General features: G+C 55.5%; 3 protein-coding genes across 6 annotated transcripts in view; 2 read left to right on the forward strand and 1 right to left on the reverse strand.

The window, feature by feature from the left end:
- The window catches only part of GFOD2 (glucose-fructose oxidoreductase domain containing 2), a 34,943-nt gene extending 33,323 nt beyond the window's left edge, over positions 1 to 1,620 (forward strand). For all 3 annotated transcript variants that reach the window (XM_044255924.1, XM_044255923.1, XM_044255925.1), the window contains one exon: positions 50 to 1,620. In XM_044255924.1, coding sequence (XP_044111859.1) covers positions 50 to 948 — 899 coding nt within the window. In that variant the 3' untranslated portion in view covers positions 949 to 1,620. The remainder of the gene's footprint in view (positions 1 to 49) is intronic.
- Positions 1,621 to 6,135: 4,515 nt separating this feature from the next.
- Positions 6,136 to 8,492, reverse strand: C7H16orf86 (chromosome 7 C16orf86 homolog). Its single transcript, XM_044260392.1, has 5 exons — positions 8,385 to 8,492; positions 7,935 to 8,164; positions 7,380 to 7,597; positions 7,100 to 7,303; positions 6,136 to 6,380 (listed from the first exon to the last, which is right to left on the reverse strand). The coding sequence occupies exons 1-5, from the start codon at positions 8,490 to 8,492 to the stop codon at positions 6,151 to 6,153; spliced, it is 990 nt and encodes a 329-aa protein (XP_044116327.1). The 3' UTR covers positions 6,136 to 6,150.
- Positions 8,493 to 8,757: 265 nt separating this feature from the next.
- On the forward strand, positions 8,758 to 12,193 carry ENKD1 (enkurin domain containing 1). Of its 2 annotated transcripts, XM_044255934.1 has the most exons (8): positions 8,758 to 8,788; positions 9,021 to 9,120; positions 9,221 to 9,415; positions 9,947 to 10,119; positions 11,091 to 11,216; positions 11,320 to 11,483; positions 11,585 to 11,721; positions 11,820 to 12,193. In XM_044255934.1, the coding sequence occupies exons 2-8, from the start codon at positions 9,036 to 9,038 to the stop codon at positions 11,978 to 11,980; spliced, it is 1,041 nt and encodes a 346-aa protein (XP_044111869.1). In that variant the 5' UTR covers positions 8,758 to 8,788; positions 9,021 to 9,035; the 3' UTR covers positions 11,981 to 12,193. The 2 variants fall into 2 exon arrangements, with proteins under 2 accessions (XP_044111869.1, XP_044111868.1); XM_044255933.1 differs by lacking the exon at positions 8,758 to 8,788 and having other exon boundaries at positions 8,878 to 9,120.
- The last annotated feature ends 23 nt before the right edge of the window (positions 12,194 to 12,216 follow it).

Here is a 12,216-nt window from a genome sequence, read left to right on the forward strand (position 1 = left end):
ATGTAAATCTCTTGGAACTTTGAGATTTTCTGGTGTGTTTTGTTCGTAGGTATTGGGAAGAATGTGGTTTGTGAGAAGGCAGCAACCTCAGTGGATGCCTTCCGGATGGTGACCGCCTCACGCTACTACCCACAGCTGATGAGCCTGGTGGGGAACGTGCTGCGCTTCCTGCCCGCCTTTGTGCGCATGAAGCAGCTGATCGCGGAGCACTACGTGGGTGCAGTAATGATCTGCGATGCCCGCATCTACTCAGGCAGCCTGCTCAGCCCCAACTATGGCTGGATCTGTGACGAGCTCATGGGCGGCGGGGGCCTGCACACCATGGGCACCTACATTGTGGACCTGCTGACCCACCTGACCGGCCGGAGAGCCGAGAAAGTACACGGGCTGCTCAAGACTTTCGTGAGGCAGAACGCAGCCATCCGTGGCATCCGCCATGTCACCAGTGACGACTTCTGCTTCTTCCAGATGCTCATGGGCGGGGGGGTGTGCAGCACAGTAACACTTAACTTCAACATGCCAGGCGCCTTTGTGCACGAGGTCATGGTGGTGGGCTCTGCAGGACGCCTCGTTGCCCGAGGAGCGGACCTCTACGGGCAGAAGAACTCTGCCACGCACGAGGAGCTGCTCTTGAGGGACTCGCTGGCCGTGGGGGCAGGGCTGCCCGAGCAGGGGCCCCAGGATGTCCCGCTGCTCTACTTGAAGGGCATGGTCTACATGGTGCAGGCCCTGCGCCAGTCCTTTCAGGGGCAGGGGGACCGCCGCACCTGGGACCACACCCCTGTCTCGATGGCCGCCTCGTTCGAGGATGGGCTGTACATGCAGAGTGTGGTGGATGCCATCAAAAGGTCAAGCAGATCCGGGGAGTGGGAGGCTGTGGAGGTGCTGACGGAAGAACCTGACGCCAACCAGAACCTCTGTGAGGCGCTCCAGCGGAATAACCTGTGAGCCTGCGCGTGGGCTCCCTGCCCCGGGGCGGAGGGGCCAGGGGCAGGGGGGACCAGAAGCTGAGGTGGGAGGGCTCGGCCGGAGCTCAGACAGTATCTTTCATTTCACCAGTGAACTTGGGCAGGGCCCAGGTGAAGCCCAAGGTGGCCCTAGGAAAACGCCCCCTCCACTGCTCATCTACTCCTCACACTTGCAGGGTGCTGATGTAGCTGAGGGCCAGCACAGTGAAGCGGGCTGGAGCTGCCCCCGCTCTCTGCGCAGTCACGCTGGGAAGCAGAGCCAGCCAGAGCTTGACTTGGAGGCTGCCTTCGCCGATTGGTGGTCCTAACTAGGTGAGGAAGCATGGCAAGAACCCAGCTTGGCTGGTTCCTCGGCCTGAGGAAAAATGACAAGAAGCCTTGTTTTCATGCCCTTCCTGGGCTAGGGCATCTCAGGAACGGTGAGGGCATCCAGTCATCCCTCAGGGATCCGCACCTGTCCTTCCCGTGTGACCAGGCCCTTCCAGCCTCTAGGCTGCCCCTTCCCTGGCAGGGAGGAGGGGTTGTTCATTAGGTAAGCTCTCAGGGGCTGTTGACCTGGGGCAAAAGGGCCTGTGACTTGGCAGAGAGGAGATAGGGAGGGTTCTGGAATATCTGATAAATGTTCATAAATAAACCAGAAAGTCTGACACTATGTCATGTAGTTGCTGGTGGTTTGTTTGGTGAGTTGGGTTTCTTCAATCATGAAAGGCTTGTTTACTGTTACAGATTGTTTATGTTTTTCTCTTTCCTTGTGGCTCCACAGTAGCTCTGGCCTGCTTTGGATCCATCACAGTCTAGTGGGCTTATCCCTTGTGACTGAATCCCAGGAACCCTCCAGGGAAAAGTCTTTTCTCAGACAACAGGACTCGAGACTTCCTAACCTGTGCTTGTCACGCATGCCGTCTCAGGGAGATAGGGAGAATTAGGGACCCTCCTGGGCTGGAGTTCAGGAAGAGTTCTGTTCTCGCAACCATGGATTTGGCTCTGGAAAGCCCTGGGAGAGGAGAAGTGAGGAGTGCTCTCAGGGAACCTGGATGGAATGAACTAGAGGACGGCTCCACGTCTTGCCCCATGGAGAGGGTATAGCCAAAGGCCGCCTGACCCAGACAGCCGGTCACCAGCTTTGCTTCCCCCCACCCTTTGTTTTTTTAAGATTTTATTTATTTATTTGACAGAGATCACAAGTAGGCAGAGAGGCAGGTAGAGAGAGGGAGAAGCTGGATCCCAGGACCCTGAGACCATGACCTGATTTGAAGGCAGAGGCTTAACCCACTGAGCGACCCAGGCGCCCCAGCCTTGCTTTTATTAACTGGTCTACGCTGGGACCGCCTTTTAACCATGTCAGAGGTGAGGTATGTCACAGTAAAGGACACAGGCACCCATTTGTTTCCTCTGCCAGCCTTCCCAGATTAGGCCTAAACCCAACTCTTCCCTTCTCTAAACTTTCTCTCTCTTCCTTGCCCTGGGCTCCTTGCCAGAGAAAGAAAGGTTCAGGGAAGCCTCCCTCTTCCTCTTGGCACCCTTTCTAGAATTCGTCAGGCTGATTTTCCTATGTGTTGTCCTGGTTCTAAACCTTGTCCTTGTGCAACAACACAGCAGGGGCTAGTGTTGGGGAGTGTGCTGCTTGCATGCTGCCCACCCCCTGCCTCCCGGGGAGACACTTCATGTGTGTTACTTAATTTAATATCCAAACCACTCTATGGGCTACCACTACGAAAATTCTCATTATTCAGATCAGAAAACTGAGGCAGAGAGGGGCAAAGTTCCTTGCTTCTTATAAGTTACAAGTGATGGAGCCAGGAAGGAATCTGGTCAGGGTCCTCTGACTACAGAGCCTGACCCTGGACTACTCTTCCCCAGCACTTGCAGATCTCAGAGACCAAGTGCCCCGGCCCTGCCCCTCCCCGCTCAGGCCCCCGGCCAGGTTACTGCCTTCCCTCTGCAGCAGGAATTTCAGTGAGGCCTCAGCCAGGAGGCGGACTGCAGAGAGAGCCCACAAGGCAGGATGCCGCTCGAGTTGAGAAAGGGGTGGATGGGTGCCTGGGTGGCTCAGATGGACACTTGATCTCAGCCCAGGTCTTGGTCTTGGGGTTGTGGGTTCCAGCCCCGCACAGGGGTCCATACTGGGTGAGGAGCCTACTTTAAAGAAAAAGAAAGAAAGAAAGGCTGCTCTCTTCTTCCTGGGGTGATCAGCTCAGCTCCAGGTCAGTCCCTCTGTGTGTTAGTAGGATGATGGGAGCCTTCCTAAATTGGGGTATTTATAAGAAAGCACAAGTGTCCGTCATACATGACTCAGGTGCTCTTACTTAAGGAAGAGCCAGGTTGCTGACCCGCAGTGGCACTACTGAAGTTTCATGGGGCTCCACAGCAAACCCCTTCTTTACAAAGACAGGTTCCCAGAAGTCCTGAGGCAAGTGACAGTGGGCTTGGTGTAGAACTACTTTTGTGAGGACCCTGGGGTCCTCTGTTGGTACTCCCCAGAGCATAGGCCCAGGGCCATCCCCCACCCAGATGCCTGTGGCTGAGGAAACCAGCTGGGTTCTCCTCCTCAGGGGTGACTGTGTCTGCATTCGGATCCAGGCTGGTCACGCAGCGCCCCCTCCTGGAGGAAGGCAGCATCACCTCCCAGGACCAGCTCCTTAATCTCCAGATCTTCCTGGGGCAGAGTAGATTAAATTTTCCCAAGCCGCTGGAAATGCAGTTCACTCTCTGTGAGAGCAGCCAGAAAAGAAGTTCCAAATACCTATTGTTTATTTCTCAACTCCCAACCAAATGTAGGCCTCATACTCATCCAAACAGCAGTCAACCTAGTAGTCCCCCTTACCTCCCTTTCCCGTCTCCCTTCCACGTTTTGCCCTTCTCACTCCTGCTCAAGTGACCTCTCCAGAATGCTGGGCCAAGATCCTCCTTGCCTACACTCCTCATCACTCCCAGAACTCCCCACCCTGGTCTGGTGGCCATGCCTCTGCTTAAGCCATGCTAAATGAGGGGGCCCTCCTGCATGGGACTGACTTCTTCCGCATAAGCCAAGTTTTTCCCTGGTGCACCTCTGCTTGGAAGGCCCCCCAACTCTCCTTCAGGAGTTAGCTGGAGGGCTGTCTCTTCACTGCTTCCCTAGGCAAAATGGCAGCTCTTCCCACCACCAAGGTCCCACAGCTTTGGTCCTCTGCTCTTCTGTGGCACCTGTCTCCTTGCATTACACTCAGCATTTCCCCCTTAGAGTGAGCTCTTACTTATTTTTTAAGACTTTATTTATTTGAGGGAGAGGCAGACTCCCTGCTAGTAGGGACCCTAATGTAGGGCTTGTTCCCAGAACCCTGGAATCATAACCTGAGCCAAAGGCAGACACTTAACTACTGAGTCACCCAGGCGCCCCTAAGGTGAGCTTTTAGGAACAATAGTAGTGACTTGTTCTTTCTGTGGCTACTCTAATCCACCCTGCTTAGAAAAACCTGCCAGGATATAGACCTGCAAATGTAGATCAGTTCTGAATATTTCTGACAAGACCTGTTGGAAGGGAGGGACAGAAGGGAGGGATTTCCTCGTACCTGCAGCTCTGGACACCACACAGAATTCAAACACTTGGCCTTCTTGGGTCAGGCCTCAGCCAGAGTCGTCAGGTCCAGATCTGCAGGGTTCAGGAAAGGACAGTGTCCCTGGTGTCCAGGGTGTGATCTCATGCGAAGCCACTTCCCTCAAGGCCTCTGCTTCCTCAGCCATGAAGTGAGGCAGTCAAGCTCAGTTAACTTTTTTTTTTTTTTTAAGGATTTTATTTATCTGAGAGAGCAGAATGAGAAAGATCATGAGTGGGGTGAGGGGCAGAGAGGGAGAAGCAGACTCCCTGCTGGAGCCTGATGTGGGGTTCAATCCCAAGACCCTGAGATCATGACCTGAACCAAAGGCAGATGCTTGGCTAACTGAGCCCCCCAGGTGCCCCAAGCTCAGTTGGGGTAAGAGTAAAGAGGCCTTTACCTCTGAAAAATTCTGCAGAATCCATACTCATCCCTATGGACATGTCTGCATGGTCATGTATGCACCAAGTCTGCATGGTCCCTGTGGACAGTATCTTCTGGGGTGGTCTGGTTGCTACCCGGGGAGAAGTGTGAGCAGAAATAATTAAAAATAAATAAATAATAATAATAAAGTGTGAGCAAAAAAATAATAATAATAATAATGGTCTTTCAAGTGACCTGTGAAGGTGGAAGCAACCTGGGACAATGCCGATTTTCTTCCTGTTTCCACCTGGGCCTGCCCACCCTATCCCAGTGATCTTGCCAGGCCATTATTCAAGGGGTCCCCCACATGGTTCTGGACTTTGGATGGCCTCAGCCTTTCAGATCCTGACCTGTTCTCTGCAGCTTCCTCAGCTCCCCACCTTGGCCTCCCTATCTTTGTGCCTTTTGGGGGGGCCCTCTGCTAGGTTGGTGCAATGCAATGACAAATGCTCTTGGGGAGTTCACAGTCTAGTCCCGAAAACAGTTATAACCCACAGCAGCAGTGGTATGTAAATGCTACACCCTGGGTGGTAGAAGCAAAGTTCCCCCAAGTCTTCAAGGTAAGAGCGCAATGGGCAGGTGGAGGGGTAAAGGAATAAAGGCATTTTAGGCAGGGGAAGCCCCACGTGGAGAGTAAAAGAAAGATGTGGTTGGTCAGGACTTAAAGCCACTGAAAAGTTTTAAGGCATCTGGGGCAAGAGGTGCAAGATGCTAGAAGGGAAGCAACAGATCGGGTTCAGGTGGGTGCGCAGCGGGATCACTAGGTGGATTCGTCGGGCAGGGGACTACAAGCAGGGAGAGTAGGGTGCTCTCGCCTGAAGATAACCGTCCCAGGACAGGGGTGCTGAACATAGGATCTGAGAGACTCAGCCTACAGGGTACATACACCAGATTTGCTGCCTGATTAGCTTGCAGCAGTAAAGAATAAGCGAAGAACAGGATGGGCTCTGGGGCGACACCCATGATTTTGGCTTGAACAGTTGTGCAAAAAAGCATATTGGAGAGAAAAGTTACTCATTTAATTTGGAAATCTTTACATTTAAGGTATATGAGGTACATTAAGGTATATAAAGGACATGCAGGAGGACGAGGAGGCAGCAGGATATGAGGGTTTCCAAAATGTCCAGCACTGGCTGCCACTTAAGCTTTTGCCTGTTTGTGGTTATCCAGTGGCTTGTCTGCAAGGCTCAGGGAGAACATTCATATCCTCCACTACCCCCTGGCTGCCAGGAAAAAGGCACCAATGCCTCTGTTAGCGGGGCCACCTTACGGGCAAAGTCTGGTCCAGCTGTGGCCTCCAGTAGGTGGCTAGTGTTCCGAAGATGCCACTCTTGGGGCAGGCAGATGAACTCGGACACCTCCATGGGGGACCTTAATTGTTGGACCCTCCTGGTCAGACCAAATGCAGACTGCTCCCCTGGGAGACAGGGAGAAGAGCCAAGCACTTGCTTGCTGTGACCTAGCCATCCCTTTCCTTTCTCCGCCCCAAGTTTCTCCTTATCATCACCTCCTTCTACATCCCCACTGTTCTCCTGTCTGACCTTCAGGTTCATCTGAGGAGCATTTAAATGCACAAAAGTAGGCTCCACCCCTGCAGATTCTGATTTGGTTAGGTCTGGGGTCGTGCCCAAGAACCTGTACTTTTGTCAAGTTCTTGGGTCATCCAGATGACCAGTCAGGCTTCAAACCCTGCACCCACCTTCCCAGCCTCTCTTCAGCCATCTTATTTGTGAAATCACAAAGTCTGAGAAAAGGAAAAATGTTTATTTTCAGCAAGTTCAAGGTCCCAAGTTGGGAGAAGGGCCAACTTCTCCCCTCCACCCAGGGCCTAGGCTGCTGCTCTGGTTCAGACTTAGGAGAAGGGGAGTCACCAGTGGCGGGGGTGGGGGATGCGGCAGGAAAGTCACTTGTACTGAGGAGAGAGTGGAGGTACGAGTGGGGCGGCGCAAACACTCAGTATCTTGTCAATGTCCACCTGGGTTGACTTATCCACCTCAGCCTTGAGGTGGCTGCTGACCCCCAACCTGGACACACACCCAGGCTCCTCTCCCACCTCCTCTCCCAGGGGACCCAGAGCATGGGTGGAGGACACCAATGTATTGGGACAAGGCAAAGTGAGGCCCGAGGCCAGCTCACCTGCCACAGGCAGCAAGGCCTGCAGTTGCTCCACACCTGCTTCCTCGGGGACCAGGGCCAGCTCCAACTCCGTCTCCATCTCTGCCTCAGCCTCCCTGTCCCCCTCCCCTGCCTGATTCAGCTCCGGATTGCAATAGTTGATGTACTGGTACAGGGGCCGCAGGCGCTGGGCCTTTCCTGCAAAGACCCGGGTCAGGGCAGGGGCTGGAACACCAAGCTGTGCCATGTCAGGGTCCCATGAGGCAGGAGGAAAAGGGAAGGCCCAGGGGCTGCCACTCACGCTCCAGCCCCAAGGTCTCTGAAGGTGCAGACACCGTGCTGGCCAGAGCTGGAAGCACTGGAGTCCCCAGACTCTTGCGCTTCTTGGCTTTTTTGTGCTGTTTGGCAGATGGTAAGGGCTCACTCTGGCTACTCTCCGATTCCTCCTTCTGCAGTGGCAGCCCGTGTGGCATCTCTGCTTCAGCCCTAGGATGGGCTTGGTAGCTAGGCCCTGGGAGGCTGGGGGATAGGAGGCCTAAGGAGCCAGCCTCCAGCTTTGGCTCCTGTGCCCTGACCATAGGGAATAGCCCTGCCTGTCCACCACCTGGGGCCTAGATTCTTGTCCCTTTCCTGGTCAGTGAGGCTCTGGGCTGGACAGGGGACTAGAGCTTCTGTGAGCTAAGTACTCTACGAGGCCTTGAGACTCCTCCCCTGGATGCCTCCCCCAACCCCCAATGCCAGGGCTCTTCAGGAACAGGGGGACAGAGGAGTGATGGTGGCGGCAGGGGATAAGGTGTGAGCCCACCCAACTCCCTCCTAAAGACCAGAAGCTCTGACCCTCTGAAAACTCCCTCACTTGACCGGCTTCCTCTTCGGACCATGACTGGCCCTCACAATGGAGGCTGTAGGCCTGGGACCTCTCTCCTCTAGCAACTCCACCTCTAGCTTAAGCCTCTCTTCCTCCAGCTTGAGTTGTTCCTCCTGGACCTCCGGCTCTGAGACTGGTCCTGTTGGGCACTTGTCTTCACCCAAGGTCCGGCAGGCCTCATAGGCTGGTACCAGGCACGGGTCGGCCATCACTGGACACTAGAGGTGACACATAGGTAACTGGTCACCAAGCAAAGGATACAGGGGATCAGTCATGAGACACCTGAGAAACACCAAATGCAGAGGAAGGGCACCAACCAGCCCGTGTCCCTCCCTGCCCCATGGAGCTCGTCCTGGCAGTTAGGGGGGCGTCGCACAGAGTTTGGCCTCCTAGAGCGCCGCGGACAAGTGTTTGAAGACTACACAGCCTGACGGTCACCTCAAAGTCTTGAGCGTGGCCACCGGACGACGACTCCGCGAGGTGTGCCGGCCCCACGGCTGTCTTCTCCTGGGCCCCTGGCCGTCTCTCGGTCACTGCTGAGGCCATGGCTGCGCGGGGTCCGCCTCTTCGAAGGTTGCTTGCGGGGAGGACGGCGAGGGGCCGGCCTTGGGGACCTGGCGCTGACCCCGGGGACCGGGCGCTGACCCCAGAGACCCGCCAGCAAGGGCAGGCGAGTGGGAAGGGAACCTGACGGTGGCTCGGCTCCAGTCTCAGCTGGAACTACAAGCCCCAGAAGGCTTTGCGCCAGGGGGCCGTGGCCCCTGACCTCAAGGACGGAAACTACTGTTGCCTGGCAACGGCAAGCCCGTGGGGTTGCAGCAGTCGGCGGCAAAACTGCTACGGTGAGCTCCTTGCCCGAGTGTTTCGAGGAAGGGTTCGCGTACCGGGCAGGGAAGTGGGTTAGGAGCGGAGGCGGCAAGGGCTGGCGGGGTCGGGCTGCGCGGCGGAGACCGGGAATGGAGGGCAAGGCCGGGGTCAGGGTCTGGGTCCAGGACAAGGGAGAAGGCACTGGGCTGAGGAAGGGGCCAGGGCCCGGAAATGCGCAGCCCAGCAGGCCTCGGTGCACCATTGCAGGGCAGCAACGGCGGCATGTGCGAGGGCCCGTCCCGCATCTCGGGGCCCATACCCCCAGACCCTACAGTCTGCCCTGACTACTACCGCCGGCCGGCCTCTGGTGAGTTGGGTATGGGGCGGCTCGGCGGGGCGAGGCCCAAGCGAGGTTCTGGCTCTGCTCCACTACTGAGCTCCGCACTCCGCCCCGTCTGGCCTGTCAGCCCAAGGACGCCTTGAGGGAAATGCGCTGAAGCTGGACCTGCTGACTTCAGACCTCGACTTGGACGCCACCCCTTCGCGCGGCCCCCGCATAGGTCCTGGAGCCAGAGAGATCCTGGAGCGAGGCCAGCGTGGCGTCGGGGGAGTGCTGTTGCAACTCGGGGGCATCTCCCTAGGTCCAGGGGCCTCTCCAAAGAGTAAGTTCGTACAGAAGGGGCATTGAGGCGAGTATGAGGTCAAACGCTGAGATCAAAAGTGTTGCTTCTCCTTCCCAGTTCTGGGCTCAGGCTTTGCCTCTCCGAGTGTCATTTTCTCCAACTATAAAAGGAGGGAGAAATGCATTACTTCCTCACAGGAGAGGACTGAATGAAGTAGTTCCCAGGAACCCTAGCTCAGCTTAATGAATTCATGCATCAGCTAAACCTTGTGTGTGGAGTGACTACTGCGGCCTGCTCTGTAGGTGCTAGAAAAACAATAAACAAGTGAAGAGATGGATATAATATACAAAGTGATTCATGGTGTACTTCACAATAAAAATGTAGAGAGTAATCAAGGACATAAGAAGGTAATTGTCAGGAAGGGAATGTAGTGATGTGTAAACTGTCTTAGATGGTGAGGTCAGGGAGATCTTTCTGTAGGAGGGAGGGTGCAGGCCGAAGTCTGACCTGATGGGACTTGGATCTCCTGGGCTGTATGTAGGGTAGAGTCTGGCAACATCTTTTTCCCAGGGAAGGACCCTAAAGACCATGAGAAGGAGAACCTGAAGCGGATCAGGGAGATCCAGAGGCGCTTCCAGGAGCAGGAGCGCATCCGGGAGCAGGGACAGCCCAGGCCCCTGAAGGCTCTGTGGCGCTCGCCCAAATATGACAAAGTGGAGTCCCGGGTCAAGACCCAGCTACAGGTACCTGACTTGGAGAGCCATGAGCATTGTTTATCCTGTTGACTGACAGGCAGTTATGCTCAAATCTGAGTTAGGGGTAGGGGTGAAAATCACAGGGGACTAGGGTACCAGGGGCTAAGAAATGGCTGATTGTACTGCAGGGTCAGGCTGGGGGTTTCCTCAGAAGTGGTGATGGCTGGGGATCCTGAAGGGCAAGTAGGAATTAGGCAAGGAGAGAATGGAAGACAACATTCTACTGAGATGGAACCTTATAGATAGAAGTCCTAAGACTAGAGGGAGTGTGGGCAGTGGTATGCTGTGTACAGGGGAGAAGAGCATGAGGCTGGGCTAAGAAGTCAGCCAGACCCACATCATAAAAGATCCCTTTATTTCTATGGGTGTTGAGAAGGACAGGGGTACAGTGGTGGGGTTCTTTGGTAGACAGTAGTATCATTTCTCTATCCAGAGTCTTCAGAGGGAGGAACAGGATAGAAAGAAAAGACAGTAAGGTCATATGCAAATTTGTTGAAACTGAAGCATTTGTGGAACTCCTAGGGGGCTGGGAGTATGCCCAGGAAACAGATGGAGAGTCAGGTCTGGATCTGGAGAGACAGACCAAGGAGTTATTGAGGATTAGGCTGACGATAGTGAGCCCAGGGAAATGACCCTGGTTTTGAGGGCTTGGAGGCCAGCTGTGAATGACCTTGGTGGGGACAGACCCAGGAAGCTTGGCCAGGAAGGAGAGAAAAAGGGAATGGTTTAGCCAGAGTCAGGACTGAGGTTGAAGGAAGGGTGGTTTGTTGTTTTCCTAGAGATGTGAGACACCCACATACTTAAATGCTCATGGATCGAAGTGTTCCTTCAAAAGGGAAGAGGCCCTTAGGGCTGGAGATAAATATCCTCACAGGCAGAAGGAACTGAAGCTCACTCGTATGGGTGGCTTAAGACTGACTTCAGCCTGCCTGATTCCTCTGCTATGCCCTGCCCTCCAGGAGCCCAGCCCTGCCTCTGGAACAGAGCCTGCCCACTTTCTGCGGGCACACTCCCGCTGCGGCCCTGGGCTGCCACCACCCCGTGTCCCCAGTCCTCAGCTAACCCCATCAGGCCCCAGTGCTAAGGTGAGAGGATGTGTGGTAGCTGGGGGAGGGGGGCAGCGATCTTGAGGGGTCCAGGAGCACATCACAGTGCTGTCTGCCCCATCCTGCTTGCCACGTCCTGCAGGGGCCAGGCCTGGGTGTGGACTTCATTAGCCACAATGCCCGCACTGCCAAGAGGGCCCCCCGGAGGCATTCCCGCTCACTGCAGGTCCTGGCACAAGTGCTGGAGCAGCAGCGGCAAGCCCAGGAGCACTACAACACCACGCAGAAGGGCCATGTGCCTCATTAGTAGGTCCCACTGCCCAACACCCAGGGTGAGGGGTGCCTGTGGAGGGTGGGAGATGACCTCTGCCCCTGGGACCATCACCTCTGAGCCTGTGCATCTGCAGCTTGTTGGAACGCAGGGATCTGTGGCGGCGGGAGGCCGAGGCCCGTCAGCAGAGCCAGCCGGACCCTGCCATGCCCCCAGGCCACACTCGCATGCCTGAGAATCAGCGGCTGGAGACCCTGAGCAATCTGCTCCAGAGTGAGTTCGTGGGCAAGGGATAAGGGAGCAGTGGACAGGGAACCTAGTGGGGACCATGCACCCCTGCCCAGCACTTACTGTCCCTGGGCCCCTTGTAGGCCAGAGCCAGTTGCTACGTGAGCTGGTGCTGCTGCCTGCCGGGGCAGATTCACTCAGGGCCCAGGGCCACCGTGCGGAGCTGGACCGGAAGCTGGTGCAGGTAGAGGAAGCCATCAAGATCTTTTCCCGCCCCAAGGTCTTCGTGAAGATGGATGCCTGAGCCCTTTTATGGGGGTAGTTGTGTGGGTCCTCACTGGGGATGGCCACACAATTGCAAAGGCAGGATGAGGCCCCATCATGGACTGGAGTTTGAAGACAGGAGAGTGGGGTGGGCAGTATCCCCAGAGCACTCTTCCTAGCCACTGGTGGATGTAGAAGGACCAGCTCAGCCTCTTAACCCCTTTGTCCAAATTAAACCTTTTGTACACAGTGAGGTTTGTTTCTGTAAGAGCTCTT

This window comes from Neovison vison, chromosome 7 (genome assembly GCF_020171115.1).
Source record: "Neovison vison isolate M4711 chromosome 7, ASM_NN_V1, whole genome shotgun sequence".
Lineage (NCBI taxonomy): Eukaryota > Metazoa > Chordata > Mammalia > Carnivora > Mustelidae > Neogale > Neogale vison.

Excerpts from the sequence above, each read along its gene's own strand:
- C7H16orf86 (XM_044260392.1), bottom strand. The coding sequence starts at position 8,492 with ATGGCCTCAGCAGTGACCGAGAGACGGCCAGGGGCCCAGGAGAAGACA. Across the intron at positions 8,165-8,384 it reads GCCACGCTCAAGACTTTGAG|TGTCCAGTGATGGCCGACCC; the intron begins GTGACCGTCAGG and ends TGTCACCTCTAG. Across the intron at positions 6,381-7,099 it reads GGCCTTGCTGCCTGTGGCAG|GGGAGCAGTCTGCATTTGGT; the intron begins GTGAGCTGGCCT and ends CCTGTCTCCCAG.
- ENKD1 (XM_044255933.1), top strand. The coding sequence starts at position 8,985 with ATGCGCAGCCCAGCAGGCCTCGGTGCACCATTGCAGGGCAGCAACGGC. Across the intron at positions 9,121-9,220 it reads CTACCGCCGGCCGGCCTCTG|CCCAAGGACGCCTTGAGGGA; the intron begins GTGAGTTGGGTA and ends CTGGCCTGTCAG. Across the intron at positions 10,120-11,090 it reads GGGTCAAGACCCAGCTACAG|GAGCCCAGCCCTGCCTCTGG; the intron begins GTACCTGACTTG and ends CCTGCCCTCCAG.